Consider the following 27,899-nt stretch of genomic DNA (forward strand, 5'->3'; position numbering starts at 1 on the left):
AAGTGGGACCAGGGTGACAGCCCCCTAGGAGCACCCTCCAGGGTGGAGCCCAGAACAGAAGGTGTGGGCAGGTGGCTGGGACGGTGTTTTGTACCCAGGCAGCAACAGGGAGGTGCTGTGTGCAGAGGCAGGAGCTTTGTAGGCACACAGGACCCGTGCAAGGGGCCGGTGGTGGTCAGTTTATTCCACTTCATGCAGACACTGACCCACACACTCAAGTTGTTTAAAAATAACACACCGCTCCTCACGGCGTCTGTCCCCACCTCCCCACGAGACACAGACACTTGGCTCAGTGGGGTCGGGTCTGAGGGTCCGAAAGCCTCCGTCCTGGGTCAAGGCAGCAGTGAGGCCTAGGTGGAGGGGAGGGCAGTGTCCTCCCTGGAAGAAAAGTGCGGACAGGGCCGAGGCCCCACTCTCCCAACCGATTAGCAATGGGCAGGCGTCCTTCACAGTGGCCGTCCCCAGAGGGGCCTTCATCCGGCCCCTGTGGGTTGCTGCTCTCAGGAGGCTGAGAGCGGGTGGCACCCCTGGGGTGGGCCAGCAGGGTGGCCCTGGGTCCTGGAGCCCTTGTCAGTCCTGGGCCTCCTCCGAGCGCCACTTGAGGGCATGGTCCTTGTGGGCATCAGGCAGGATCTGGTTGCGCATCCCCCCAAGCAGATTGGATGTGGCCTCAGTGGCCACAATGAGCGGCTTCACCACGGTCGGGGGCAGCTGGCGGATCACACCCCCCACAGCACCCGTCAGCCCCTTCTGTTCATGACCACGCGACGCCACATCACAGATGGTCTGAGCTGTGTCCAGGATGCCCTGCGGAGGTCAGAGGTCAGTGCTGGGGCCTGAGTGGGGGTGCAGGGGGAGGACAAGAGCAGGGCTGGGGGCCCCTCACCTCCCGCACTGCATCGTAGGCTTTGGCCACGCCCTCTCGGAGGTCAGCAGGCTGCTGGCCCTTGCGCAGCCTCCGTGCAGAGCGCTTGTCCTGCAGCGAGCGGGACACAGGTGCCACTGGGGACAGGATGTCATAAACCGTCTCAGCAGTAGCCTGAAGAACATGGACAGCTGCATGAGGAGATGACCAGGCACACGCATCTGGCCCCCAGGCCCCACCAGGCAGCAGGGACCTTGGCATCCCTTGGCCTTGTCCCCCATTTCCCTCTACCTTCCCGGCTCCCATCACCCAGGCAGGGCACAGCCCAAGGGGACTTTCCTCTCGTCTCAATCTCCAGCCCTTCCTTCCGCTGACCCCCACGCCACAGCAGGCTCCTCGTGGCTGCCACCAATGCTGCTTCCCTGGGACCACTGTGCAGCGGGCTCTGGGGGTGGCCCCAGAGGGGACACCCGTCCACTTGGGAGCCACTGCTCAGCCCCACCTTGCTTCCCCCAGTGGCGCCCCCGTTCTTGCTCCCCACCCTGCCTCTCTCCCCTGACAGGGGGCCACAGTGCCTATCTCTCCAGCCTCCTGGGCCAGACCTTCCTCCCCAACCTGAGCTTGCAGCTGCCCCACCAGCCTCTCCAGCCCAGAGGCCCTCACTCCACCACAGCTGCTCAAGGAGTCTCCCACCCAAAAAGCTCTGGCAGGGATGGGACCCTCTGGGTGTGGCCTCAATGAATCAAGCTCTCTGGGCCTCTGTTTCTTTGAAAACATCACCCCTCAGCCCCTCCTGCCTCTGGCTCATACAGCCATGAGTGGTGAGCCTCAGAGCCAAGGGGCCCTGGACAAGGCCCCTGGGCCTTTCCTCTCCTTGATAGTTTCTCTACAAAATGAGGCTGCTACCACCAGCCTACCTGGTCTCAACAGAGCTTGGAGGACAGACAGATCCACCCCCTCCCTGCCCTATGCCCCCACTTACCTGGATAGCCTGCACCAGCCTGTTGCTCAGTTCCAGGGCAGCAGAGGCCGTGGATGAGCCGAAGGACGCGGCCCCACGCTGCAGCCCCCGCATGAGGCGCCCGTCCTTCCTGTACTGCTCGATGGGCAGCCACAGCAGGTCCCGAAACCCTTGGACTGGAGGGACAGGGCTGTCAGAGATGCCAGAAGCTGCCCTGCCCCCATCCACCCTGCCTGGCCCATCTGCCTGCTCCTTTCCCAGTGGCAGTTTCTAGGTGGCCCAAGTGGAATGGCAGTTTCAAGAGACTTCAAACTGAAACACTCACAGAGCTGGATGACAGAGTGCATGGGCCCGATGCCCCCCAGCAGGCCAGACAGCTGGTTCTTGCGAATGTCCTGCAGCCACTCATTGAGAGCATAGCCCAGCACTTTGTCCACACCTAGGAGCCTGGGAGAGTGGAATGAGAAGGGAGGTGGGGGAGGGCTGCACATGGAGAGGCAGGGACCAGGAGCAGAGTACCTGTGTGCCAAGTGCTAGGGCACCCAATACTCCCCACAGTCCCACCTGGCTGGCTGCAGAGAAGTGACTGTGCCGATTTTACAGAGGGGAAACTGAGGCCCTGAAGGGGCTGATGACTTGGGTCACACAACCAGTGAAGGTCAGGGCTGTGCAGAGGCAGGGCATGAGGGACTCACCCATGTCGGCAACAGAGCCGCTTTAGCTTCAACTCGGAGCAGTTGAGCTGGGCTAGGCCGATGAGGAGGCCTGCGAAGGTGCCCTGGGGAGGGAAGGGTTTGGCTTCGTGATGGGACACAGGCACTGGAGACCAGGGCAAGCCCTGTCCTCAGAGAGGGTGGCCCCGAAGCTTACCACCTGGTCCATGGAGATGTGCTTGCCGTGGTAATCCAGACAGATGGGCACCTCGGACGTGAAGCGGAACTCCCTGGTGGGGCAGGGGACTTTTGGTCAGGGACCTGGTCACCTGCACCCTGGCCTCAGTCCCCAACCCCCAGCCCTACCTGAAGTAGATGGGCTGGGGCTCAGCAGGGCTGTGTCCACCACTGGGGCCCTCCTTCAAGTCACTCATCTCTGGGCCCTTGGGCTGTGCTTCCTGGGGGCCCCAGGTCTCAGGGTGAACTAGGGAAAGAGTTGTCAGATTGGGGACAGGGCCAGGGCTGCCTGGATGCCTGATTTCCCCTCCCTGGCCCAGCCTCTCACCCTCAGAGGTTTCCCCTGGGACTACTGGGTTGATGCCAGCAACCAGGCTGCTGAAGAAGTCCTTGAGGAAAAAGAGGGCATCCTGCAGGGAAGAATCCAAGGAACAGGGTCAGGAGGCCTAGGGACTGCGTGTGTGTCACAACCAGCTCTGTACCTCCCAGCCCACTTGCCTGGTCCACATTGAGCCGCAAAGGCATCAGCGAGACGCGAAGACAGCACTCGGGGCCGCCCAGGTTGCTGATGGGGGCTACGTGCAGAGCTTTGATGGTGAGCTGAGGGCAGAGGGCCGGGTGTGGGTGACGATCCCGCCTGCTCAGGCTACCTCTGCCCATGCTGTTCCCTCCTAGCCTGCCCCAGTGATGACCACACCCACGCGCATGTGTGGAACCCTGGCCCACTCGCGCACCATGTTGGAGTGGGTGCGCCGCGGCAGCCGCTCACTCGTGTGCAAGTGCAGAAACTTGTTGATCTGGGAGGAGGCAAGCCGGTCGCGGATCTCCAGCTCCTGCACAATGAGCACCTGGCGAGACAGTGGCCGCTCCTCCACCTCCTGGCCTGGAGTGGAGTCAGCAGCTGGCTCCTCTGGGTATACCTCGTGCTGGAAGCTCACCTGTGGAGGGAGGACCAGACTGAGGCCTGAGGTGGCCACAGGGACATGGGGATGGAGGGAGGGAGGGAAGGTCCAACTCTCCTCATCCCATCCCCACCTCAGCCCCACACCTGGCTGCTGCCTAGACCTCTCCATGTGGCTGTCCCACCATCAAACCGCTTGATCGTGCCAGACTGGACCTGCTTCCCCACATCTGTCAGCCCCCATTCCCAGTCTTTGCCTTGCCAAAGTGGCCCCAACCCGTCCTGTCATCAGAAGCTCCAGCCTGCCCTCATCAAGGCTGCCCCCATGCCACCATCTTGGGCTATAGTACTTCTCCCTGTTTCAATACATTCTCCACGCACTGAGGGGTCCCCTGCAGGCCGACTCTCCCTGCGGCCCAGCCCCTGGCCTTGCTCAGCATGGCTCTCTCATCCTCAGGCCTTTGCCCTGCGCCCCTCTGCAGCGATCCTTCCCTCTCCTCCTGGGCAGGTGTTGGCTCCTGCCAGGTCTCAGGCCCCAGCCCCTGCTCAGAGTGGCTCCTGCTGCTCCCAACAGCCCTGTGTACTGTCGCTTGGCTCTAGGAGTTCCTTAGGGAGCCCAGCACTGGCCTGCAGCATGCTCAGAAAGTGGGACCTCCCCTGTACAACTTTCTGGTACTGGAGATCAAACTCGGAACCTTGAGCTTGCAAGGCAGGCGCCAGAACCACTGAGCTAAATCCCTAGCTATAGCATTTTTTTTTTTTTTTTTTTGTGGTACCGGGGATTGAACTTGGGTCTCCTTGGGTTTGTGAGGCAGGCGGTGGAACCACTGAGCTAAATCCCAGGGCCCTGTGCAACTTTCTTAGGCCAAAGCCCATTGCAGGCCTCCATCTCACTCACGGTAGAACCAAACTTGTGGATCTCCCTTCTGTCCAGTGCCTCCAGCACCTGCCCCTTCTCACTGTCCACTGTCTTGCGCTGACACAAGCTCTCCAGCCCCCAGGGGCTCCCACCTCACTCTACCAAGATCCAAACTGCCTTGCGGCCTCCTGACTGCTTCCCACCACTGGCCACTCAAGGGCCACTGTATTGGGTTCTGCCCAGCTCTCCCCTCTGTTGTGGATGTTGCCAGGGCAATATATGGCTCCCATGACCACACAGGCCCTCACCTTGCTGAGGTGGATCTCCATGAGGACTTGGTGCTGCCGCCCACTGCCACCCTGTGTTCGCCATGAGTTCTGGGGCCGGTTGGAGCCAGAGCAGCGGGAAGGGGAGCCCTTAGGACCTGTGAGGCCAACTCTTGCTCTAGGAAGAGGGATGGGGACAAAATGGTCAGACGAACCCCCTGTACTGCCCCCACCTCAGCAGGCCTTTTGGTCTAGGGCTAAGGACCTTTTCTAGCATCAGTCCTAGGAGGCAGGTAGGGCAAGGAAGGAAAACTGAAGCCAGCAAGGGGTGCGTGATGCTTAAGGTCACAGGCTGCCCAGGCCCCAGCCTCCACCAGCTGCTGCCTGTAGCCCCCTTTCCACCTCACCTGTGGCCTGGGTGGGGGCCAAAGTCTCGGCCTCCATAGAGGTGCCAGACCAGGGAGACCTCACGTAGCACCACGCGACTGCTGGGTACTGGGAAGTGGGCAGGCGCCCGCAGTAGGTCTGTGCTGCCCAGCGGCCGGGAGAAGTATCCGTCCTGCACGATGATGGGGCCTGGGTGCAGCTGGGTCACCACAGGCTCTCCGTCTCGGGGCTGCCAGCAGGAGGCCATGTAAAGATGTAAAGATGTGTGGCACGGAGGAGGTCTCAGCCCAGCTCCCAGTCCTAGCTCCTGCTTCTCCCATTCTTACCTCTTCCTCTCCATGTGGTGTTTGACAGAAGATGGCCCTCTTATGCTACCATCCCTAGAAGCTGTGTCAGTGGTCAAAGCCCCCTGCTCCTGCCAGCCCTGGCTCCCTGGGACCCCTCTCCCTTCCTCTATCCCTTTAGCTATCCCAGGGTTTCTGTTCAAGATGCCAGCCTCTTCCTCTGGAAACCCCCCCAACTCCTCCAAAGTCCAGTGCTGAGGCTGCCCCACCTTGCTTCTCTTGGAGTGGGAGCCCTAGAAGGGCTGAGCAACCACGGGAGCATCCTGGCTCCCTACCCCAGCCCGCACCTGGAAGGCAGGAACTGAGCCAGCCCCTGCGCCACGCACCGGGATGCCCAGGCCAGGAGCGTCCAGGATGCAGAACTCATCACTGTCCAGAGTGTCTCCGTCCCCCTCCTCTTCCTTGTCACCGTCAGTGGCCTCGGAGCAGGACCCTAAGCTGTCAGCAGGGCCCCCAGGAGGGGGAGAAGGGGGCTGGGCTCCACTCCTTTCACCGGGGAACAGGTAGACAGAGACGGGCGAGGCCTGAGGGAGTGGGGCGCCTATGGGAGAGAGAGCCCAGTTTGGGGAGACGCTCTTTGGGAGCCTGTGTCAGCTGTCCCCAAAGTGCTCCCACCCCACCTGAAGACTGCGTCAGCTCCCGCAGGCTGCGCTCTGTGTCCAGGAGTGCGTCGGTCAGATCCCGCTGGTTGATGAGGGCTGTCTCCGCCGGGGGGCAGGAAGGCAAGGAGGCAGGGCTCTCAGAGAGCTGGGCAAGGGCAGAAGAGTGATAAGTTCATGCCCTGGGGACGCTGGCCCCAAGGCTCCCCCAACCACAGGCCCTGAGGGCTGTGCAGGGGAGGGGCCTGGCAGAGCTCTGGTAGCCTGTACAGCCAGGCCTCACCTGTACCTTCTGGCCGGCGATCTCCGTGGGGCTGGGGGGCCGGGGCGGGGGGTGCAGGTCGCCTGCACTCGTTACGTACTGGAGCAGGTTGGCCAGTAGGGCACAGGCGTCGGCACAGCTGTGCACATGCACCACGTTGTTGGAGCAGCGAAGCTCAAACAGCGGCTGGCTCTGCAGTGGAGTGGGGATGGGGTCAGTGCAGGCCCACCGTCCCTTGGCCACCACTCGGGAGGACAGGCGGACCAGGTCTGCCTTTGCGGGATGTGCCTGCCCGGTATCCGCACTACACAGATGTGCAAACTGAGCCCAGAGTGAAAAGGGCTTGACTGAGGGACCCACCCTGGGCACCCATGGAGTCTCCTTTGGCCACTGAGGTGGGGCCTGTTGCCTCATTTATAGAATGGGGAAACTGTAGGCCCAGATGCCGGCACACTCCTGAGGCCCTGCTCTGCCCTGCCTGCAGCTGCCCTCTGGTGGTAAGGTGGAAACTCTAATCCAATAAGCAGACAGGGCACTCATGCCACCCAGCAGGGGAAAGACCAGCACCCAGATACCCCTCCATACCAGGCTCCCTGGCCCAGTGCCGGCCACACGCACCAGTTTGCCCTCTGTGCTCCCCTTCCAGGTTTTGATCACCAGCTCCAGGAGATCAACGTCCAGGACACAGACATAATCTGAGGCAGAAGGCAGAAGAAGGCTCCCATTGCCGCCTTATGCCCAGCCCCTGCCCGGCCTGTGTCCACCACCCAGGGAGAGGTTGGGGGTGTCCAGGTATGGGTCGGGATGTGTGTATGTGGGGGGAACTGAGACCCGGGCCAGTAGTTGGGGAGGACATGAGGCCACGTTCTCTGGGTAGCTGTGGCAGGGCTGTGCCCCACTGGAGCACTGGAAGCCCAGTCCAGGCCCTGCCCACCTCGCTGCAGATCCAAGGTCTCCACCTCACACTTGTCGGACAGGTACAAAGCGGAGTCATCGAGGATGAACCTGGTGGGGAACAGGGCTGAGAAGGGCCCGGGAGCCACTGCAGGTGGCAGCTCCACGGCAGCCAGGCTGGGCAAGGGAGCACCTGGAAAAGCAGGGGGACCCAAGCCCACAGAAGCCCTACTAGGGGGAGACCTCTTGGCTTGGTGGTCTTGCCTGTACTGTGGGCAAAGTAGCAGACCCAGGCAACAGGTACTTGCTCAATTACACGGCGAGGCTCTTGGTTCTCTAAACACTTTGGGCTCCACCAGCTATTAGGTCTCACAAACTTGTGGGAGGAGGTTTCCCTAGAGCAGCATTTACTTACTGTTCTTTTAAACCCATTTGTCTAGTTTTGTTTTGTAGTAAGGGAGACTGAACTCAGGCCCTTGGCACTGAGCTACATTCCCAGTTTTTAAACAATTTTTATTTTGAGACAGGGTCTTACTAAGTCACTAAGCTGGCCAGGCTGGGCTTGAACTTACAATCCTCCTGCCTCAGCCTTCCACGGTGGTGCTGAGACTACAGGCATGTACCACTCTGCCTGGATTAGTACTACAATAACAATAAAACATTAAAGTCACTCATAATCTCAAATCTCAAATTCTGAGAAAATCACACATGCCTCTTTCTAGTTTTTTTCTTTTGGAGACAGGACATCGCTATGTAGTCCAGGCTGACCTTGAACTTTCAATCCTCCAGCCTCAGCCTCTCAAATTCTGGGATTACAGAAGTGTGCCACCATGCCAGTCATTCTTTCTAGTCTTTTCTATGTGAGCACATGCATGTGTGTATACACACACACTCCCTCATAACCATATCTTTTTTTTTTTTTTTTGGTACCGGGGATAGAACTCGGGTCCTTGCACTTGCAAGGCAGGCAACGGAAACCGCTGAGCTAAATCCCTGGCCCATAACCATATCTTTTAATGCATTTAAAAATATTTTTCAATGCTGTTCTTTTTGTTTTCTTGCATTTGCGGGGCAGGCGGCGGCACCACTGAGCTAAATCCCCAGCCCTCAATGTTGTTTTTTTTAATCTCAGGCAGCTAACTACTTATATTTTTTTTGTTGTTTTTGTTTGGTACCGGGGATCAAACTCAAGACCTTGTGATTGCAAGGCAGGCAGCAGAACCACTGAGTTAAATCCCTGGCCCCTAACTACTTATATTTATGAGTGCATGTTTGCAGTACATAATGACTACATTCCTATGTACTTGACACATCTTAATTGTTTTTATGCCCCCCTCCATGTTATTCCTCAACTCCATGTCCCACCCAGCAGTGCCGGCATGACTATTACTCGGGGTGATTTGGGGGCATTTAGACTGTTGCTAAGTTTGGACTTTAATTTTTTGGGGTGCTGAGGATTGAACCCAGGGCCTCACACAGGCTGAAACATGCTCTACCACTAACCTCTACACCTGTCCTAGTTTGCACTGTGCTAATTGTACTAGAGACAGTCTACTCTTTTCCTGACGTCCTCAGGGCAACCTCAAGAAGTGAGATTACCAGGTCACAGCTCACAGATGCTTTGAAGGTTGATTTGAGGTGTCCTGGTCTCCTCAAAGCAAGTGGAAACAACGTACATTTCTGAGGGAGAGACCCCAGAGAGCCTGGGATATGCAGTAGGCAGGCAGCAGCAGCCCACATACCTGAGCAAGAAGGTTGACGTGTCCATGACAATGTTGCTGGAGAGCGTGAAGGTCTCGGCAGTAATGAGGACACGCACTGGGAGGTAGAGGGGTCTGGGGGGGAGTCACACATGGGCTGGTGTGAGCTCCTTACACCCAAGGCCCTGTCCCTGGCCCACCCCTCACTGGCCCACACAGCCTGGTACCTATAGTCCACAGCACAGGAGAACAGGTGTGTGTGCAGGACGGTGATGACTGTCGGGGGCAGGTAGCCCAGCACAGGGTCATCCAGCACATCCAAGAACTCCAAGAGCTTCAGGGCCCGGGGTGGGGGGACAGTGAGCACAGGCATCGTCTTGCCCCTTCCTCCCCCAGCCCAGCACCCCACGTGCTGCCCATCACGTTCCTTGCTGGCCACTCCGATCAGCCCTTGCTCCTCACACAGGCCCCTTCAGCCCCTCTGACCTTCACACCCAAACCAAAAGTCCATGGTCCAAGCCACCTTTGTTTACCTGGGAGTGCCAGCTCTGTTCAGGCAGGGACATGTAGTGGCGCAGCGTGGCCTTGTGTAGCCGTAGTGTCACCAGGAACTCCTTGGGGTAGGAGGACAGTCAGGGTGAACATCCACTGAGGAGGCAGCCACCCAGTCACACGGAGAGGCGGCAAGCTGGGGAAGCCATACCTTAACATTCTTGTGGGGGTCCAAGTGGATCCGCACTGCAGTAGTCAGCATTGGGGCACCGTGGCCGTGGCCCTTGCGGCCTGAGGCTCCCCGCTCAATCATCCCCTCCTCTGACGGGTAGATGGTTGGGGCCAGGTGGGCCGGGGGGGCAAAGCTGGGCAGATGCAGGTGACTGGGCATCATGTAGTCATCCACGGTTGCTGGGGAGGGATCTTGTGAGCCCCTTGCCAGGGCACTGGCTGCCCACTCCACTCAAGCCATAGGGACACAGCAGCAGCCAGCCCCAGCCCACACACCTCGGTGGTAGAGTGTCGCCTTCTCAGCTTCCAGGCAGAAGTAGCCGAGGCCCAGCTGGCCACGGTACTGGGAGACACTGAAGAGGGTGCCATGTTCCACATCCAGCACCATCTCACCGTGTGCACCCTCCAGCCGCTTCCCACTCTCATCCTGCACACAGAACACACACCTGGCTGCACCTGCTGCTCCCTGCAGGTCCCATGCCCTCTATGAGGCATCTCCTAGAGCCCTGCGGTCAGGGCAGTGCCCACCACCCATCAGATTCCACAGGCCCTGGCAGCACCTGCCTCTTGCCAAAGGAGAATCATCTCTGCCTGGCCTGCCTCATGGATACAATTTGGGCCCATTCTCACGCCACCCAGCATGGGGCTTCACAAGGCAGGGTGACAGTAAGCAGCTGCTGGGTGCAGTGGGATAGGTGGGCTGGGACCTGTGGGTCAAGGTGACAGGTGCATGCTGCCAACCACTTGGGGTTCCCTCTTCCCCCTTCCCCCCTGGAGGTGCCATGTTTATCCTCTCTCCTGTCCAGAGGGCTTGGGGCTCACCTGTCCAGGGATGCTCTCACCTTAGCCCCACAGAGAGCTGTGATTCTGCCCTTTAGCACCGTTACCAGTGTAGAGAAGGTGCTCTGGGATTGGTGGCTCGGGGGCTCAGGGGCAGGAGCCTGGGGGGCACCTGATGCCCCCACTGAGAAGAAGTGGATATCCTCGTCATCTGAGTCTGAGTCTGGGGCGAGATCAAGGTGGCCAGTGGCAGAGGGGCCTGGGAGGCTTGGTCAGCCCTGCCCTGCACCCTCCCTCTGGCCCCACAGAACATCCCTCATACCCAGCTTGAAGGCTGACTTGCACATCTTGAAGCTGTCGTGCCAGAGGCCTGAGGAGCTGGAGAAGCCAGACGGGCGGGTAGTAGGACCGGGAGTGGGGAAAAGGTCTGCAGGCTCCCACATGAGCAGGTCATTATTGATCCTGACAGGGAGGGTGGATGGAAGGTGAGGAGGGACATCTTGGCCCCTGGCCCAGCCCCACCCGGCCTGGGTCTGCACCTATTGTAGATGCTCTCATAGATCTCTTTACTGGGCAGGAAGACATGGGCACTGGGCAGGGTCACTTCCAGGCTGCAGCGGGACAGTGCCAGGGTCCGGTGCTGGAACGTCCTCATCTCCTCGGGGTCTCCAGGGATTACCATCTAGACACAGAAGGGGAAAAGCTCAGCAGGAAGTTGTCTCAGATATCTCAGGGTCTGCAGCTGACTCTGGCGAGACTTGTGTCTGAGTCCTGACCCATCATTCATTCATTTATTCATTCATTCTTTCATAGGAGCCCTTCCTTACTTGCTGGGAGTGTGTGCCCACCCTGCGCGGGTGGCATGGCAACCATGCTCTAAGGGCATGAACTCCTTTAATCCGTCCAATGGCCTATGAGACTCCCACTTGGTGGGGGGGCACGACTCCCCAAGGTGACACAGCCAGAGTGGCAGGGCCTACACTTTACCCCAGGCACTCTGGCCCCACAGGCCAGGCCCTTCAGTTGCTCTCACTCAGCCCTCATCCACTTCAGAAAAAGATCCTGAGGCCCAAGTGTACACTACTGTCAACAGCTGTGCTGGGCTGGGGTCCTGATCCTCCCCACCAGGGGGCTGCCCTTGCCAATGGGCTTCCTTCCCACCCCTGAGCAGAGGTGGGGCCTTCAGACTCCCTTAACTGGCCCCAAATCCTCACGCCTGTATTGGTGTATTGGGTCACATCATGCCCACCCCAGGCGGTCCTGTCACCCAGCCCCATCACACAGGTGGCTCCCATGGCAGAGGTGGGGAGCAGTCCAGGGAAGGGGTGGGGTCGGGCTTCACCTCTTCTGTTTCATACATGGTCCTCTTGGAGGAGAAAGGCGAGGGCTCAGGCTCCTGCAGCTCGCACGGGCTCTCAGTGGACAGCTCCAGGTCCTCTGCCTTCTCGGGGGCAGCCTCCCACTGTGCACTGCCAGACTGGGGGTTCAGGGTCACCACTATCCTGCCAGGGCACAGACCTGTCACTGGCCTGCAGGGCCCCTGGAACCTGCCTCCCAACCCCTCAGCCAAAGAATCTTCCTCTTTAGCCACCCCTTCAACAGTCCCCACTTACTGGGGCAGAAAGTACTTGCGCCCAGTGCCCTTGGGGTCCAGGGCTTTGGAGACACGCAGGCAGGGAATGGGTGGCTTCTCTCCATCTTCATAGGTTGCTGGAAGGGATGTGGAGGGGTGAGGGTCATCAGACAGACACTCATGGCATGCAGCAGCCCACAGATCAAGAGCCCACGCACCTGTTGCCCAGGAGGGCAGTTTAGTCAATGCTGGTGCCCACAGAGCTGGTGAAGGTCTGTGCCTGGACCTACTCCAAATGTGACCCCCAAGCCCATCTTCCCCAGAGGCCTGGGCCCTGCCCTGGTGCCATCTGCCAGATGCTCTTACCATGCAAGTCAGAGCAAGTGAGTTCTAGGCGGGTAGGGGCTGGGGGACCAGGCCCACTGCTGAGCTCTGACCGGAACTGGGGCTCACTCAGCTCTAGCCGCAGCTGCTCGGCCCGCACAGCTTGGTCTCCTGCCCAGGGGTCTCGCTCAGGCCGCAGGTCGGCAATGGGGAAGCGCAGCCTCAGTGTGGCCCGGGGTGCTGAGAGCCGAAACACTGTCTGCTGCTCAGTGGCCAACGGGGGCTCTGTCTGCAGAAGGGTTGGGGTCAGAGGGGCCACCAAGGCTTCTGTCACTATGGTCAAGAGCCAGAGGACCATGCTCCATTGTCCACCTGAGCCAGGCCCCAGCAGGACATCTCACCAGCAGGCTGGCTGGAGGCTGGGGGGGTGTAGTGGCAAGGTGCAGCAGGGTAACGAGTCGGTCCAGGGCCCCCAGCTCCACATCTGCTTGGAAGTCAGCCAGGTCCAGGGCCAGGTCTGAGTGGCAATGGCAGGCAACAGAACGCCGGGACCGGCTCTGTTTGGGGGTGAAGGTGTTTAGAATAGCACTGTGGGGTGGAGGGGGCAGGATGGGAAAGGGCTTCCTCAACACAAACCCCAAGTCCTCCTGGTAGTGGGGGGAAAGCTTGGACAGGGGACCCAAGAGGGGACTGGGGTAGACATTTGATGCCCTGCCCAATATAGCAGACATGCTGGTTTAGTTAACAAAAGCCACCTATCATTTGCTCCTCCTACCCGCAGAGGCCTAGCAGGTTGCCCCACTGAGAACAGGGAAGAGGCCACCAGACTAAGAGAATGGCAGGCACCCAGCCCAGAGGAGGAGGTCCAAGGGCCCTTGGAACAGCAGGGTGTAGGCTGGCTGGGGCACAGGGTGAGGAGGCCAGGGTTGGGGAGACACTGACAGAGGCTGGGGGTGGGGGGAGCAGGGTGTCAAGCCATGGGAAGCAGCCAACAGCCTCTCAGCCTGGAGTGGAGCTGGTTACCTTGAGCATGCGGCGCAGAGTCTGTATGTGGCGCAGGTGGGCGCAGGGCTGAGCTGAGGCCTGGGAGCCCAGGCTACTGGGAAAACTCAGAATCTAGGATGGGATATGGGAGGTGAACAGAGTCAGGCTGCCCTCTATTCCCACCCAAGCCCGCAGGCCTTGCCTCTGCACTCACCTCTGTGTACTCAGGCTCTGAACTGCCCTGGGGCCACAGGCACTCCAGCACCTCCAGCTGCCCAAAGTGCACATCTGTGCTGGTCACTCGTCGGCCCCGACTGCCAGTCTGCAGTTCCCATGACAGCTGCACGGCTGCGCCTGTCAGCCTGTGGGGAAGAAGACACCATCAGAGGATGGGTCTGGGGACACCAGAGGTCTTGCTGCAGGCCCGCCTTGGGCTTGTGACTTGTACCGGACATGGCTATAGGGACAGGCCTTCTTGAAGCGTGGCCGAAGGTAGTAGAAGTCTCGGGAGCCGAAGGGCCCATCCTTGGTGGCATCAAACTCAGCAAAAAAGTGGGTGGAGAGGTCAGGTGGTCCGGAAGATGGGGTGCATGTTTGGAGCAGGGTCAAGGTCACGCCCCCCAAGGTCATCTTCAGCAGCGAGTCAGGGCGCATGTTGTCCAGAAAGGGAGTAGGGGCCGCCTTTCCTGGGGGAACAGAGGCTTCACCAGGGGGCTCCTGGGAGCTCATGGGGACCCCATGTTGACTGACAGGCAGCCACAGACCTAGAGGCTGGAGAAACCCTGGCCAAGCTGCACTGTGGGGCCAAATCTGTCCATCATGGTGCTTAGCCAGGTCCTCTGCTCAGGCTCAACATAACTCTCTCATGGGGCTAAAAGGATTGGTTGATGTGATTAAAGCCCCCAGCCCAGGGCCTAACCCACAATAAGCTCAAACACTGACAGGCCAGGGATTTAGCTCAGTGGTTCTGCCCCCTGTCTTGCAAGCACAAGGTCCCGAGTTCGATCCCCAGTACAAAAAAAAAAAAAAAAAAGCTCAAACACTGACTAAAACATACAGCCTGGAGCCTGGTCTTTTTTTTGGAACTGGGGATGGAACTTGGGACCTTGCGCTTGCGAGGCAGGCTGGTGTTACTTCTTATAGGAGAGGAGACTGACTCTTAGAATGTTTAAGCACTTGGCCAAGAGCGCTTGGCAACGTAGGTAGGCCCTGTGCACCACACCACTACCTCCCAAGTCAGATCCCCAGGAAACCGAGTCACAGGTAGCTGGTTTCCAGACATCACTGGGGGGTCTCTAGCGTGTACTTGACAGCCCACTGGATAGAGGCCTCTTCTAGCCCTTCTCCCCCCAGAGCACTACTCAAGGTCCCCAACTCACCTGCTGCACAGGTCGGGGCAGAGAGCTGGCAGGAGGCTATGTTGCTGTGCACAGAGGACCCTATGTCTACGTCAGAGAGAGGTAACTCCAAGACAGTTGAGGTCACACTGCTTGTGAGGCCAGCCATGGAGAAGAAGAGGTCTGAGGGCAAAGCAGGGGAGTCAGGACAGAGAGGCTGGACCCCCAGACTCCTGTCCCCCAACCCACAATGGCCCCTATACCAACCAGTGCTGTCCACATTGAGAAGGGGGTTAGTAAGGGGGTCTGGGCTGAGGGGTTCAGCCACAGCGCCAGCCTGCAGCTGCTGGTTCAGATCCTGCTCAATCAGCCACAGGTCTTCAGCACCTAGTGGGCGGCTCTTGTTCAACTTGTCAGCCAGGCCTTCTGGTTCTATAGGAGAGGGTGTTTTCAGTCCAGCCTGGCTGGCCTTTCCCTGCCACCTATCCCTGGACCACCCAGAAGCTTCACCTGCAAGCCTGACAGCACTGAGAAGTTCCAGAAGCTGCTGGAGTTGCCTCGGGGTCAGGAGCAGGTGCAGGGAGCCCAGCTGTCCTGCCACCTCCAACTGCGTGCAAGGGGACAGACATGGAACTGTGCCTACCACTCAGCCCCTCTGGGAGCTGCCACCCACCTACCCTCTCCTTGGGGAAGAAAGGATGCCCACTGTTACAATAAACTCTGTCACCAACTAGCTGTATGAGGCTGGCCACAGCTTGACTTCTCTGAGCCTCAGTTTCTCTAATTGCCAAGACAGTAGTAATTTCTCCCACTTGACATTCCACCCCACCCCCCTGGCCTGAGGGTGACTGGCATCGGTGAGGATGGGGCTGAGATGGGGCACATGTTCTCTCTGCTCCCCAGGGGCCTGGGGACCCACCTTGGGGCCTGGGAAAGCCTCATTCTGCTTTAGCTTCACCGTCAGCTCCATGTACCCTGAACAGCTGCCAATCTGCAAGGGGGGCTCTGGTGGTTCTGCCTGGGGGGAGTTGAAAAGATGGTCAGAGGGATGGAGGCAGGCAGGAGGATCAAGGGTGTGGGAGTTAGTCTGCCCACCTGTTGGGAGAGCTCCTCGAAGTACAGGCGGACCCCTGCTAGCTGCAGCAGCTTGTGCAAGAAGGCAGGTGGCTGGTGCACATCCACTTGGGGTGCCTGGCTTGGGTCCCGGACCACCTCATCACAGTACTCCAGTCTGGGAAGCACAGGGTCAGCCCTTGTCCTGGCCACCCCAGGCTTGGAGTCCTCTCTCCACACAGTGCTCTGTTCTAGGGGCATGGGGTTGGGGAGCCTGACCTGCAGAGCTGTTCATCATACCCAGGCCATCCTGGACCACCACATCCAGCTGGGGGCTCAGGCTGACCCTTGCTCCTCTGACCTTCCATGTCTAACCTGGTCCTTGGGGCTCCAGTCACTCTGGGCCTGCACCACCTGGCCCTGTTCACCAGTCCAGTCTCCCAGTATAGCCCACCCTGCCCTGGCCTGCCACTTCCCAGGAGCCTGGGCTAGGCAGAGGTGGGGTTGACAGGGTCATACAGCAGCTCTCGCCAGCCCACCCCAACCAGCCTGCCCCTACCTCTGCACATGGACCTCCAGGGCCATGCCATGCTCCCGGTCTCTGGGCGAGTGCTCTATCCTCACGACAGTGTCCAGCAAAGTCACCTTGATCGTCCGCAGCACTGCAGGGTGGTGCGGGCTAAGATCAGGTACAGCAGCTAGAGAGAGACTGTTTCTCACGTGGGCAGCAGGGCAGCTGTGCTGCTAGCTGCAGCCTCTATTCTTTGGGCCATGAAAGGGCTGGGGACAGGGGAGCCAGGAGGGGCTACGCACCAGTCTCGATGGTCTGTGCGAACATCTCCAGCCCCTCTAGGGGCTGTGGTGGCTCTGAGGGGTCAGACAGCCCATCACCCAGACACTCCTGAGCCAGCTGCAGGCTTGTGGTCATACATGAAGCCCAGGTCTGTGAGTCAGCAGCCCCTGGCCCTGAGGAGGAAGTGGGTCTCAGGGCAAGCAGACATAAGCAGCTCCTCCCGGGTACCTGCCCAGCCGTGCCCACCCTCACCTGGGCACTGGCGGGGCTGCAGGGTGAGCTGGAGGCCCGACACACGCATAGTGCAATGTTCGGTGAGCAACTTAGCCCAGGGCACAGCCACCTCGATGGAGCCCACAAAGCCTTCCACCAGCTCCAGCGGCGACTCCACTGACTCCAGCATCTCGTTCACAGACTAGGGGCAGACAAGGAACAAAGCTAGCTCAGTGAAGCCCCAAATCTGGCTGGGTGCCACAGTCTTGCTTTAGCCACTTGTCTGTCTTGGAGAGTGCTCTCCCCGTCCCTTCACATGCTGTCCACAGGCCCTGCTGGGGCTCATGCTGCTCCCCACCCTACCCTGTCCCTCCATCCCACATCCAAAGTCGCTCAATCCTTTAAATCAGCTCAATGTTTCCCTCTCCATTCAACTCAAAAATCATTGCTGGGAGTGGTGAAGCAAGCCTTGTAATCCCAGAACTCTGGGAGGGTGAGCTAGGAAGTAATGAGTTCAAATCTATCCTGAGCAATTTATAAAAACCGTATCTCACCAGGTGTGTTGGTGCAAACCTGTAACCCCCACAGTCCAGATCCACTTGGGAGGCCGAGGCAGGAGGATTGATTGCCAAAGCTCAAGGCCAGCCTGGGCTATGTAGTGAGTTCAGAGCCTTAGTGAGTTCCAACCTTAACCACATAGCAAGACTCTGTCTCCAAAAACCAATAAATAAGGCTGGAAGACGTAGGTTAGTGCAAAAGCCTTGGGATCAGCAGGGCGTGGTGGTGTAATCCTGTAATCCCAGCACTTGGGAGACTGAGGCAGGAGGATTAGGGGCCAGCCTGGGCTACATAGTGAGTTCAAGAACAGCCTGAACTGCATAGCGAGACCCTGTCTCAAAAAAAAAAACAAACCTTGGGTTCAATCACCAGTACAGCTTAAAAAAATTACTGAGCACCTTCTATGCGTTCATGTCCAGGCCACATGGGTAAATAAAATGTCTTCAGCCTCAATTTAGGGAGGCTGTATCCAGAGCATATCAGGAAGAAATTCAAAAAGGAGTAGGAACGGAGGAGGGGGAACTGCACCTAATCCAGCCTGGGAATTCAGGGTGGGGAGAGATAGAGGGTGAAGAGGAGGCAGCAGGCAGAGGGGACAGACGATGGCATGTTCCAGGCATGGGTACAGCACGCAAAGGCCTGGCAGAGGGCAGAGCACCTCATGTTCACCCTAGGCAAGCACTGAGTTTAACAGAAGGTGGGACCCTTGAGCCCTAGACACTGGTGTAGTTCTGAGGCACAAGACTGAGCTCCCCAAAATGCCTGCACCCCCGCCAGCCTGGGAGCTCCTCGAGACAACAGTGCACCTGCCTTCTTCAGTGACCCCAGTGCTCTTCAGTGACCCTCAGAAAGCACTTGCTGGACATGCAAATAAACAAGCATAGGCAGAAGCTAGGTGTGGTGGAGCATGCCTGTGATCTCAGCGCTGAGGAGGCTGAGGCAGGAGAACCGCTAGAGTTGGAGGCCAGCTTGGGGGATGCATAGTGAATTCAAGGCCAGCCTGGACTACACAGCGACCCTGTCTTTAAAAAACAAAACAAAAACCACATAGGCTGAGCCAGAAGGCCTATGGAGTCTGAGTCCAAATTCCTCATCCAGGGATGGGGAACACACACATAAGGATGAAACTGATCTAGTCGCTCTAAGTACTGTGAGGACTAAAGCTGGGACTCAGGGCTTTTCCCAACCTGCCTGAGTCTCCAGGTACATAGACTCTTTGGGGGCCTCCAGGTGGGGGATGCAGGTGAGCAATAAGGTGTCTGCATTCTGACAGAGGCCAATCTGTAAAGCAGCCCAGCTAGGAGCCTATAAGCCCTGTTTTCCGGGGCTCCTGGAGGTCTGGGCCAGTTTTCAGGCCATCCAAGAGGCTGAGGTCACAAGTCAGGAAGGCCTCCCACACTGAACCTCATAGACTCAGGAGGCTCCCAAGGCCTAGCTTGTCCCTAATTCAGCTCTTCCTGCCCAGAGCAGAGATCCCTGAGGCCAGCAACAGAGAAGGTCCTGCATCTGTGCCCACCATGCTGCTCTGGACCGAGAGGGTCTCTAATTGGTGGCTCCTCTGTTATCCCCCAGGTCAGCTGAACTGTGAGGTGGGCCCCTCACCTATGCCCCAGCCTCAGGCCTCCGACTCAGACCTTTCCTCAGCTCTCCTCCGATTCTTCCCTACCCTAGGGGAGACCTTCAGTCTTTCTTGAGGACCCCCCCTAGCGAGGGATGCAGGGTCCCAAGTCCCTCCCTAAACCTCGCTTGGTCTGCCCCACTCTCCCCAAACCAGGAAGTAGATTGCGCCGGTGGCGGCGGCTGCAGTCACACGCGGTGTTGATCAACACGGGTGCTGACGCTGTTGTTGACATCCACATCCGGGGGCGAACCCCACCCACCGGGCTCGGGATTGTGGGGTCAGGAGGTCAGGGCACATTTTCCACAAGTGCCTTCGCCAGAGCCCTGGACCCCTACCAACCTTCGCTACCGGCTGCCGGGTCCCCGACTCTCACCGGCCCCACTCCACCAGGGCCCTCAGTGCTCCAGCTCCCCCTCAGCCCTTCTCTCGCCCCCGACCTCGATGTCATTATGCTGGCACTCCCAGACAAGTGACATCCGCTCCCTAGACCGTCTTGGGGAAGGAGCTGAAGCAACCAGCGGGGTGCCCTGACGCCCGGAGGCTGCCTGGTGCCGGGTCCCCCAGCCCGACTCTCTCGCTTGAGCCCCGCGTCGCTGCGATCCCACCCCTGGCCCGTTCCCAGGCCTGGCCTGGCTCCTCACCCAGATCTCCAAGTGGATGTCCCGCAGGGTAACGCAGCCCTTGTAGAGATCCAGGCTGAGCTGGTCCAGGCTGAGGTGCTCCTGGAAGAAGTGACCCAAGTAGCGGTGCAGCAAGTAGCGACACACCCGCTCTTTCGCATAGTTCGACCACAGACACCATCGTGACATCTCGGGGACCGCCGGGCCCGGGCCGCCTCCACGGGCCGCCAGCCGGTGATCCCGTCCGGCTGCGCTGTTCACTAGAGCCCCGGGCTCTCCCAGCAGCTTCTCTCAGCGCCAGGCCGCGCCCCCGGACACCTGGACACGCCCCCACCCTCGCTGCCATTGGCCTTAGGAAAGGGTACGTCCCGCTGATTGGTCGTGGAGGGCGGAGCCTTTAGAAGCGGAAAAAGTGACTGGGCTCACGGCGTGATATAGTGCTCTCAATCATGATGTACGCTTGCGTAGAAGTACTGTGTGGGAGGACCTTTAAAACCACCTCCTACTCCCCAACACACTGACTGGGGGGCCGACTGTTGGGGCGGGGTGGTGCCGATCACGCAGAGGAATGCGCCTGTGCGGACTCTTCCGACTACTTTAGGTGGTTGGGAAGGATTTAAAGGGACATTGTCCCATCAAACTTCGTAGAAGGCTTTCCAGTGGAATCAAGTGAGTGTGAGATTGGCAGCTTGCATCTGTGGAAACAAGTGAACAAACATTTGTATTTTATTTATTAATTTATTTAAACTTTTTTTTTTTAATAAAACGTTTTACCATCCTTTATTGCATTCAACTCTCTTAACTTTCTAAGGTCGGGATCATTGTCAGGACTTTACAGATCAGAAAACAGCTTCATAAAGGTTACGGACTCCATCACCAGGAAGGTCTTGTTTTATCCTCACCGCGGAATGCTCTGCGGGAGGTTAACTGACCCTCCTTGCTCTGAGCAGTTGCTCAAGCCTTGGGGCCCTCTCTGGAATAATAATAGCTTTTCATAGCTCTAATCCTAAAATCAATAAAGAATGGATTCCACCTCCCTTGAGCAGGGATCCATTGTTTTTGTACAGCTTGTGAGCTAAATTTTAAAGTCCTAAAACGGTTGAAAAAAACCCAGTTTGGTGACACACCTGTAATCCCAGCACTCTGGAAGGATGAGGCTGGAGCATCACAAGTTTCTGTCCAGCCTGGGCAATTTAGTGACTTAGTGAGACTCTGTCTCAAAATAAAAAATAAAGAGCCGAGCATGTAGCTCAGTGCAAAGGCATTGGGTTCAGTCCCCAGTACTGAAAAACAAAAGTTGAAAAGATAAAAAGTGGGCCAGGGATTTAGCTCAGTGGTGCCACGCCTGCCTCACAAGGCAGGTATTGAGTTCAATCCCCAATACTGGAAAAAAAAAATTTCATGACATATGAAAAATCACATGAAATTCACATTTCAGTGTCCATAAACACAGTTTCAATGAGACACAGCCTTGCTCACTTGTTAAAGGCTGTCTAAGGCTGTTATTTTCCCCCCAGTACAGATCAAACTCAGGACCTTGCACTTAAGGCAAGCTCCATGCCACTGAGCGAAATACTGGCCCTTTAGGGCTGTTTTCTTGCTACAATGGCAGAGTTGAGTACTTGAGGGAGGACCCAGTAAGCCTAAAATATCTATTTTCTCACCCTTTATAGAAAAAAATTTGCCAACCCCTGCTCTACACAGTTGGCCACAGAGCCTCTTACATCAAGGGAGACTTAGCGGACATCTATGAGTAAACGTGATTCTATTTTAGCTTTACTGGGGAGTTGGACTCTGTTTTAGTCTAATGCCAAAAGTCACTTTGAGATGGGTAACCAAGCACCCTGGCCCAGGGCAGGCAGGGAACTGGATTCCAGTCTGAGTTCTGGGTGGCCTCAGGCAAGTCACCACTCTGCCAGCTTCAGTTTTATTCCCCCATAAATTTAGGGGTAGGCAGGACCACTCATTACTGTACCTGGGAGGGTCTGCCTCCGAGGGGACTCAGGAAACAGGGGGAAGGCCCATGCAGGGAGGCAGCCTGATATGATAGCCTCCAGTGACCTGGGATCCTGAAGCAGGAGAACTGCAAGTTTGGGACCAGCCTGGGCAACTTAGTGAGACCCTATCTCCCAATAATAAAACAAAAAGAGCTGGAGTTGTAGCTCAATGGTAGAATACACTTGGGTTCAGTACTAACAGCCCCCCCCGCCCCCCCCCCCAAACAAAAGAGAAAAAAAGACACCATGAGTTGCACTTATTTGATGTCCTCCATCCTGGGTTTGTTATTTAACATGTGCTGTCTTCTCCGTGAGCTCATAATGGAGGCACTGTTAGTGTTCCCATCTGATGGGAAGAAACTGAGGCTGTGTACCCAAGTGCCTGTGGAGCAGGTGATTTCACAGCCTCTACTTCCCCTTCCAAAGGCAGGAGGAGTGGGAGTACTCTCCTACAGTCCAGGTAAAATGGGCAGTCTCAGAGAGGGTGATCATTCCCTTGCTGTGGAAACAGGGTCCACCATGTACAAAGGCTAGGGACACAGAGTCACTGCCTATACCTTGGCCTGGGTGTTCTGAGGTGGCTGTCTCCTGAGCCTGTTCCCTTGAGGGAAGTGGGCATCAGGGTCAGACTGCACCCACACCCATGGCTGGCTGTCATACACAGTGGGCCATCCACATCTGCACCTTAGGGTGGGTTCCCTTGGGTCCATTCCTGAGCCTGAGTCACAGCAAAGTGTGTGCCACAGCAGGGCTGTCAGGGCTGCAGAGGTCCTTCTGCCATCTTCCCCAGATAAGTCACCTCAGGCTTCTCAGGAAACCAACTCCAGAGGCAGCCACCCACAACTGGGCCCAGGCCTTGGAGCAGGAGCCTAATGAGTGAATACAAAGTACTGCAGAGTGAGGGAGACCATGACCATAGTTTCCTGGCAGGGGAGGATGGTGTTGGGATGCAGTCCTAGGCCTAGCTTCAGGCCCAGTATTTTTTTTAAATTAGTTTTTTAAAGACATGTCTCACTAAGTAGCCCAGGCTGGCCTTGAACTCAGAACAATCCTCCTGCCTCACCCTTCAAGACCTAGGATTGTCATGGGCTGGGTCTGAGGCCCCCAGGGACTGAAATAAGGAATTTAACCCACCCTTTTCACATAACTATGCAAGTTCGCTGGCTCCCATCACTGTAAAATAATTTTCAGGACTCATTAGCGAAAGAGGCAAGAGAATGATTTCTTAGAGGTAGATATAGAACACATTCAAGAGCTGAGGGCAGGTGCTCAAAGAAATGAGGCACAATATAGTTGCGAACTGGGGATCTTTTTTTGGTACGGGGGCTCAAACTCGGGTCCGTGTGCTTGCAGGGCAGGCTGCGGAACCACTGGGAACCACTGAGCTAAATCACTGGCCCTAACTGGGGATATTTTATGTGTTTTGGGAGCTTGAAATCTGTAGCACTCAATAATCTGTAGGGCCAGGGATTTAGCTCAGTGGCACCGCACATGCTACACAAGGTCCTGAGTTCCATCCCTGGTACCAAAAAAAAAAAAAATCTATAATCATAAATCTTAGTCTTAGAGGGTGGAGGTGGGTGGGAGAGGAAGGCCACCCTTAATGAGCTATTCCTGTGGGAAATGCCAAAAGGATGGTCCCTTCAAGAGTGAAAGAGGCCCATTTGCAAGTAAAAGGGTGTTGCCTAGCACTGCTGTTTCGGGAGAAGGAAAAAAAGTAAATAAACCAGATTTGTGTTCTGTTTAAAGTACAGTTTTGAGGGCTGGGGATTTAGCTCAGTGATTCAGGTGCCTGCCTCGCAATCACAAGGTTCCGAGTTCGATCTCTGGTACCAAAAAATAAATAAATAAAGTATAGTTTCAGGCGGGGGATTTAGCTCAGTGGCACTGTGCCTGCCTCGAAAGGTCCTCAGTTCGATCCCTGGTACCGGAAAAAAAAAAACAACAAAGCTTTTGTACATGGGGAGGGGAGGGGGCTTGAAGGGGGAAATGGGATAAAAAAATAAAGTAGTTTTCTTTAAAATATAATTTTTATAAAGTTTTGATTTCCTTGTCTCCTTTCTACCTAGCTTTATTTCTTCTATCCTACCTCAGGATTACAGGTGTGCACCACCATGCCCAGCAGGCCCAGCAGTCTTAACAAGTACGCTAGCCCTGGACACTGCATTGGGGGGCTGCTCCTGGACGCCTGAATCCCATAGAGAGGGAGGAAAGGGCCGGCAGTGCCTCCAGGTGGGTTCTGGGGGGCAGGGAGGCACTTTTGAGTGGCTGGAACTCTCCCTTCCCCCAGGTTTGGCCCACCCTCCTCCAGGGAGTTTGCTTGGCTGGATCAGGTGGTTGTGGAAGGGATCACAGAAGGTGGCCTGGGGGCTGTGGCTCTCACCTCAGTCCTTGGAGGGCCTGGGTTTCACCAGCCCCTTCCTCCCTTTTAAAAAATTTTTTGAGAAAAGGTTTTACTAAATCACTAAATTGCACAGGCAGGTCTGGAACTTTCTTTTTTTCTTTTTTTTTGGTACAGGGGATTGAACTCTGGACTCTGCGCTTGTGAGGCAGGTGCTGGAACCACTGAGCTAAATCCCTGGCCCTCTTTTGCTTTCTTTCTTTCTTTCTTTCTTTTTTTTTTTTTTTTTGGTACCGGAGATCGAACTCAGGACCTTGCACTTGTGAGGCAGGCAGCGGAACCACTGAGCTAAATCTTTTTTTTTTTTTTTTGAGACAGAGTCTCACTGTGTAGTTCAGGCTGTCCTTAAACTCACTATGTAACTGGTCGATCTCAAACTCGAAGCAATCCTCCTGCCTCAGCCTCCTCCTGAAGGCTGAGAGTACAGCTGTCCCTCACCATGCCCAGCCTGGGTTGGAATTTTGTTTTTCTTTTTCTTTTTTCTTTTTTTTTTGGTACCGGGGATTGAACTCAGGTCCTTGCAGTTACACAGCAGGTGGCCAAACCACTGAGCTAAATTCCCGGCCCTGGGTTGGAATTTTGGATGCTCCTGCCTCAGCCTCCTAGACTGCTGGAATACAGGTATGCACCACAAAGCCTGGCTAATGGTCCATATCTTGTCTGAAGGGTAGGGGCTTTCCAGGAGAAGACAGCTAGTTGACAAGAATGGAGTAAGAGGAAGTTCCCACGAAGAGGCAAAGGAACAGAACAAGTGTTCAGGCCAAAAGAGCTCCAGGAAGGTAGCTCAGGGCAATCAGGAGTACAGTGAGATCTGGACACACTCAAAATAGAAAGTTCATTTATAAGTATTTTAAGAACATTGAGCTGGGCATGGTGGGACACACCTGTAATCCCAGCACTGTGGGAAGCTGAGGCAGGAGGATGGCAAGTTTGGGCCCAGCCCAGACAACTTAGTGATTTAGTGAGACTTGTCTTGAAATAATAAATACAGAGGGCTAGAGATGTAACTTAGTGAGAAGGCCCTGGGTTCACTCCCCAGTACTGACAAACAAAAAACTGTTGAATTGTATAGCTAAATTGGATTGAACTTTTTTCAATCTTTGTTTTGAGTATGTTTCAATGTATGTAGTGATAGAAATATACTGTAATGCATCATGTTACACAGAACAAATTTTACCACATTAATACCTTTTTTTGTTGTTTTTTTGAGACAAGGTCTTGCTGTGTAGTTCAGGCTGGCCTCAAACTCAAGAGGATCTTTCTGCCTCAGTCTCCCAAGTGCTGGGATGACAGATGTGAGCCACCACACCCGGGTCATACCATTTTTAAGTGTACAGTTTGGGTTTGGTGCACTTAAGTATGCTCAAAATGTTATGGAACCCATCCCCGGATCTTTTTTTTTTTCCAAATATTTTGTTGTCTTTATTTGTTTTGAGACAGGGTCTTGCTGTGTTGTTCAGGCTTGCCTCAGACTCACTATGTAGCCCAGGCTGGCCTTAAACTCACAGCGATCCTCCTGCCTCAGCCTCCAGAGGGCTGGGATTACAGGCATGCACCACCACATCTGGCCCCAGATCTTTTGATCTTGCAAAATTGAAATGATAAACTCATGAAACAACTCCAAAATGAGTGAATTTTAAGGTAGGTCTGTGTGGATATTTTTCATTTTTGTGGTGCTAGAGATTGAATCCAGGGTCTCTCCTGTGCTAGACAAGTGCTCTAATAAGCAAAGTATGTCTATGATACCTCAATAAAGATGTTAAAAGTCTGACATGGTAGTGCATGCCTAGGAGACTGAAGCAGGAGGATCACAAGTTCCAGCCCAACATGAGCAGTTTAGCAACTTAGTGAGATCTGGTCTCAAAATTTAAAATGGGTGGGGGAGGCTGGGGTTGTAGCTCGGTCTAAAGGCCCTAGGTTCAATCCCTACAACACCAACAAACAAGTAAAAGAAGAGCTGGGTGTGGTGGCACAGATACTTGGGAGGCTGAGGCAGAAGAATCAAGTGAGCCCAGAAGTTCAAGACCAGCCCAGGGTAACAGAGACCCTGTCTCAAAGGGGAAAAAAAGAGGCTGAGCCAGGAGGATCATTGAGTTCGAGTCTAGTCTAGGCTACACAGTGAGACCCTGTCTCAAAATAACCAAAAAGAAGAAAAATATTTCAACCCAGAAACCCTCCTCTCCCAACTCAGTTGACAATTTTGCCTATTTTGAGACCCACTTCAGTTGTCACTTTTGGGGATGGAGGTGTAGCCCATTGTAGTAGAGCACTTGCCTACTAGCATGTGCTCACGCCTGGGTTTGATCCTTAGCACTGCAAAAACAAAACAAAACAAAAACCCAGTGCTATTTGCTCCAGAAGTCTTATCCTCTGCTCCACCCTTAAGTCCCCCAGTCCTCAGCCTGAGCACCTGCTCTGTACAAAGCACCTGTCCTCCATGGTCAGAGCGTCTGTGGTAGGAGCTGGAGCCAGCTGGGGGATGAAGGCTTGGTCCCTGCTTTTTTTTTTTCTTCACTGTGGGGATCAAGCCCAGCATTGCTCTACCATAGAGCTATGTCCCCAGGCCCATTTATTTATTTTATTTTGAGACTGGGTGTCTCTAACTTGCCCAGGTGGGGCTTGAACATTCTCCTGCCTCAACCTTCTTGAGTGCTTACAGGCATGTGTCACAGTGCCCTGCTTGGTCCCTGCTTTTGATGACAGGGTGTGTGACCTTGGGTAAGAAATTCCTGCCTGGACCTCAGGGTCCTGGCCTGGCTGCAGGAGACTCTGTGGGTCTGTCCTTCTTCATGTTGTTCGAGGGTTATCAGGAAGGCTTTTTACCTCCTGAGCCTGGGGTTCCCATGAGCCTCCATTTGGCAGATAAGGCCCCCATAGTAAGGCTGCTGAAGGTTTCTGAGTGAGGGAAGCAGTGGCCAGGTCTCCAGCGATATAGCCCCAGCCCGCCCAGGCCAACCTACAGCCCTCAGTGCAGTCCTTTGGTTTCTGTTGCTCCAGCAGTTGGGCATCTCTTGGGCAAGTTTCCTCTGCTGCATTGAGTGGTCACCAGGGCCCAAAGCTGGATGGGGCATACTCTGAAAAGGGCCTCACCCAGACCTCAGTACTCTCTCCTGCTGCTCAGCATGGATGAGTCCTGCATCCAGAAAAAAGTTCAAGGCAGAGATTCCACAGCAGTTCAGGAGAATAAAGCGTATTGGGATCCAAGGTTCTAGGAACTTTGGGCCAGAATGCCAATTTCCTCCAATCCCAGCTGTTCCTTGGGTAGCCATCAGCAAGATGCTGATCCTGAGCTCCCTGTCCACTCTTCAGCACATGTGAGGTCAGAGGGCCTGGGAGGTCCAAACTGGGCAGCCGGGTTGCCAAGGGTGGGTAGGAGCTCCAGGGGAGCATCTTCGGCTCTCCTGCTTTGCCCCTGCACGGCTGCCCCTTTAAACCACAGACCATGATGTCACCGCACACAGCAAGGGAAGGGAGGGGGACTGCAGGCCTGAAAATGGACTGCATTTCCCAGCAGCCTCGGATGAGTCACAGCCCTGCCAGCAGGCCCTGACTCATCGCAGACTATTAACTAGTGACGTCCCAGTTTTCAAGGAGTTTCTAGAAGTGTTGGGCCATTCTGGGATGAGCGGGTTTCCTTCTGAGATGACCTGGGGCACAGGTGATCCCCGCCAAATCCGTTGGGGTGGCATAAGCGCTGTGCCTCTTTCCCACCAGTGTCGCAGCATCTGCGCTCGTCCCCAGTGCGAACTCCGGAGTCCTCCCCCCCTCCCCCCGCAGTCTCCCTACCAGAGTCCAGCAGCCCAGATTGCCGCTGGAGCCATCCCGCCTGGCTCCCCCAGCCTCGAGACCCGCAGCCGGTGCCCTGAGCCCGCGCTCCGGGGTGAGCGCCGCTCCGGGCGCTGCCTTTAAGAGGAGAGGGAACTACATTTCCCAGCGGCCCGGGGCTTCCCTGACGCAGCGGCCCCCCTCCTCCCGGCCGCGGGGAGGTGCGGGC

General features: G+C 56.2%; 1 protein-coding gene across 16 annotated transcripts; it reads right to left on the reverse strand.

Annotated features, from left to right (window-relative positions):
• Positions 1-164: 164 nt before the first annotated feature.
• Atg2a (autophagy related 2A) lies at positions 165-27,810 on the reverse strand. 16 transcript variants are annotated; one of them, XR_002397403.2, is made up of 42 exons: positions 27,692-27,810; positions 19,529-20,202; positions 16,748-16,910; positions 16,516-16,668; positions 16,262-16,400; positions 15,745-15,880; positions 15,569-15,667; positions 15,160-15,256; positions 14,917-15,081; positions 14,692-14,832; positions 13,761-13,998; positions 13,527-13,674; positions 13,352-13,444; positions 12,730-12,885; positions 12,371-12,617; positions 12,045-12,141; positions 11,774-11,933; positions 10,971-11,113; positions 10,754-10,893; positions 10,494-10,654; positions 9,928-10,078; positions 9,632-9,831; positions 9,462-9,542; positions 9,156-9,262; positions 8,971-9,063; positions 7,269-7,339; positions 6,920-7,029; positions 6,356-6,526; positions 6,094-6,220; positions 5,761-6,014; positions 5,150-5,358; positions 4,785-4,920; positions 3,486-3,654; positions 3,215-3,316; positions 3,045-3,126; positions 2,846-2,963; positions 2,697-2,769; positions 2,522-2,604; positions 2,152-2,273; positions 1,848-2,002; positions 887-1,039; positions 165-807 (listed from the first exon to the last, which is right to left on the reverse strand). XR_002397403.2 is itself a non-coding variant. In XM_004852451.4 (42 exons), the coding sequence occupies exons 2-42, from the start codon at positions 19,694-19,696 to the stop codon at positions 571-573; spliced, it is 5,769 nt and encodes a 1,922-aa protein (XP_004852508.2). In that variant the 5' UTR covers positions 19,697-20,202; positions 27,692-27,810; the 3' UTR covers positions 165-570. The 16 variants fall into 16 exon arrangements, 15 of the variants coding, with proteins under 15 accessions (XP_004852508.2, XP_087061398.1, XP_021120272.2 ...); XM_004852451.4 differs by having other exon boundaries at positions 3,451-3,654; positions 5,800-6,014; positions 6,362-6,526; positions 6,953-7,029; positions 16,262-16,364; XM_087205272.1 differs by having other exon boundaries at positions 3,451-3,654; positions 5,800-6,014; positions 6,953-7,029; positions 16,262-16,364.
• Between the last annotated feature and the right edge of the window lie 89 nt (positions 27,811-27,899).

Source organism: Heterocephalus glaber, unplaced genomic scaffold (assembly GCF_053883595.1).
Source record: "Heterocephalus glaber isolate CG9 unplaced genomic scaffold, H.glaber_assembly_v1.0 deba00000594, whole genome shotgun sequence".
NCBI classification, from domain to species: domain Eukaryota; kingdom Metazoa; phylum Chordata; class Mammalia; order Rodentia; family Bathyergidae; genus Heterocephalus; species Heterocephalus glaber.

Coding starts and splice junctions, on each gene's coding strand:
- Atg2a (XM_021264610.2), bottom strand. CDS start 19,696: ATGTCACGATGGTGTCTGTGGTCGAACTATGCGAAAGAGCGGGTGTGT. Junction 16,669..16,747: donor GCAGCCCCGCCAGTGCCCAG/GTGAGGGTGGGC, acceptor CTTCCTCCTCAG/GGCCAGGGGCTGCTGACTCA. Junction 7,340..8,970: donor ACGTCAACCTTCTTGCTCAG/GTATGTGGGCTG, acceptor GTTCCCCACCAG/GTTCATCCTCGATGACTCCG.